Source organism: Crocodylus porosus, unplaced genomic scaffold, assembly GCF_001723895.1.
Source record: "Crocodylus porosus isolate Cpor-Errol unplaced genomic scaffold, CroPor_comp1, whole genome shotgun sequence".
In the NCBI taxonomy this organism is placed as follows: Eukaryota; Metazoa; Chordata; order Crocodylia; family Crocodylidae; genus Crocodylus; species Crocodylus porosus.
In genome coordinates this window covers 79,190,718-79,193,017 of record NW_017728931.1, presented here as the reverse complement: position 1 = coordinate 79,193,017, position 2,300 = coordinate 79,190,718, and the positions used below count along the sequence as shown (strand labels likewise).

The following is a 2,300-nucleotide window of genomic DNA, read 5'->3' as shown; positions in this document are numbered from 1 at the left end:
TTCACAGTTAAGGCGGCTAGGAGCTGGAACCAACTTCCTAGGGAAGTGGTGCTGGCTCCTACCCTGGGAATCTTTAAGAAGAGGCTTGATGACTACCTGGCTGGACTCATTTGAGTCCAGTCTTTTTCTCCCGCCTGGGCGGGGGGTCGGGCTTGAAGATTTACAAGGTCCCTTCCGACCCTACTTCTGTGATTCTATGATCCTGGGAAGAAATTAAAGTTGTTAAAAGTTTTAAGGTCACAAGATAAGTATCAAGAAATACCCAAACAGTAAGCATCCTTGAACTCTCTCTTAACAAATGCATCAAAATACATTCTTAAGCTAAATGACTAAAATGTTTATACTTATACATATTAAACATCCTCAAGCAATAATTCAAGGTATTGTATTAGCAAGGAAGAGAACTATCCATTTATTAATCAGTATCTATTTGGCATCTCTGTATGTTGATTGAGATCCAACATTCATCATAATAGTTTATTAAGTGCTTTGAAATTAATGGCACATCATCAAAGTTCATTATAGTCAGGCTTTTATCAGTGGCTCAGATAATGTAAAGGAAGGCTGACTAAATCTGAATATGCAAAACTGGATACAGGAATTATTAGATCTGTTAAATTGATTTAAATGGTCTCTTTATATGCTTGTGTGTTGCCTTTGTATTTAATGTCATAAAAGAGAACCCTGGCTTTGTGATTTTTTCCAACTAATTTGAGTTCATCTAACAGCTGGCACCAAAATACCTCCAAACTTGAGTGGTGTTGCATCTAAAATAGGTCTTCATAAAGCTCCTTTTAAAGTGTTAAATGCTTTGTTTAAAGTTCTGCTAATGACTTACTTGCATACTGTATCCTGGCTCTGTGCTAAACTGTTTAAGTGCTCACAACTCAGCTGGTGAGGCTAATCACCACTGGAAAAAATGGGGAAGATGGCACCATTACAGACAGCACTGAAGCATACTGACTACCTTGCATGTTAAAAAAATCTGTGATTGCAAACTAAGCAAGCTTTATATTACCCCTATTAGTAAGCTAGGACTTAAATTACTTGTAAAAGCAGCATTTTAATATAAGATAAATTGTTAAGTATACACAGATATTTCCATGTATAAATGAAAGTACCAGTAATTAAAGGTTTTTGTCTTTTTGTTTAATTGTAGGAGTTCCATCTGGAATATGACAAACTAGAAGAAAGGCCTCATCTGCCATCAACTTTCAACTACAACCCTGCTCAGCAAGCCTTCTAAAGACTTCCCTTTTCTTGGGGTATGGCTGTCTCAGCACAATACTCAACATAACTGCAGAACTGATGTGGCTCAGGCATCCTGGTTTTAATTCCTTGAGGATCTGGCAATTGGCTCATGCAAAGGGTCACCATTTGAGGTCCTGCCTTACTAATTATGTGCTGCCCAACAACTAAATTTGTCATTTGTTTTTCTTTAGTTTGAGCAGGGTCTGAATTTGTTTCTGTTTATTTTTATTTTTTGCCAGCAGACAAGCTTGGGTCTGTAAAGACGAGCGAGTACACTGACAAAAATTTACCACTTAATTTCCGAAATGTAAAAAAAAGAAAAAAGGAAAAGACAAAAAATTAGACAACAAAATTTGCATTGTTCATTGTAGCACTATTGGTAATAAAAAATGTTTGTGCATTTTTATGTGAAGATCCTTCTCGTATTTCATTTGGAAAGATGAGCAAGGTCTGCTTCCTTCATTTTACTTCCCCTTCTGTTTTCGAAAGGCAGTTTTCGCCAAGCTTAATGCAAGAATATCTGACTGTTTAGAAGAAAGATATTGCCACAACCTCTGGTTAGTTGTCCGGAGTTGTGTATTACTGAGCTTCATCTTTCCAGAATGAGCAAAACACTGTCCAGTCTTTGTTACGATTTTGTAATAAATGTGTACATTTTTTTTAAATTTTTGGACATCACATGAATAAAGGTATGTATGTACGAATGTGTATATATTATATATATGACATCTATTTTGGAAAATGTTTGCCCTGCTGTACCTCATTTTTAGGAGGTGTGCATGGATGCAATATATGAAAACGGGACATTCTGGAACTGCTGGTCAGGGGACTACTTTGTCGCCCTGTGCACTAAAGGGCCAGATTTTCAGCAGCCAAGGACATCCATACCCAAGTGAATGTGATGGGACTTAAAGAAGTGAACTGAGACAATTCACTCTGGCTGTTTGAACAGCAGCGTTTCATAGGAAGAGAAAAAAAAGATCAATCTTGTATTTTCTGACCACATAAAGGCTTCTTCTCTTTGTAATAAAGTAGAAAAGCTCTCCTCA

General features: G+C 36.9%; 1 protein-coding gene across 4 annotated transcripts in view; it reads left to right on the top strand.

The window, feature by feature from the left end:
* CNOT2 (CCR4-NOT transcription complex subunit 2) overlaps positions 1–2,300 on the top strand; it is a 111,609-nt gene extending 109,309 nt beyond the window's left edge. For all 4 annotated transcript variants that reach the window (XM_019543220.1, XM_019543221.1, XM_019543222.1 and 1 more), the window contains one exon: positions 1,160–2,300. In XM_019543220.1, the coding sequence (XP_019398765.1) occupies positions 1,160–1,246 (87 nt within the window). In that variant the 3' untranslated portion in view covers positions 1,247–2,300. The remainder of the gene's footprint in view (positions 1–1,159) is intronic.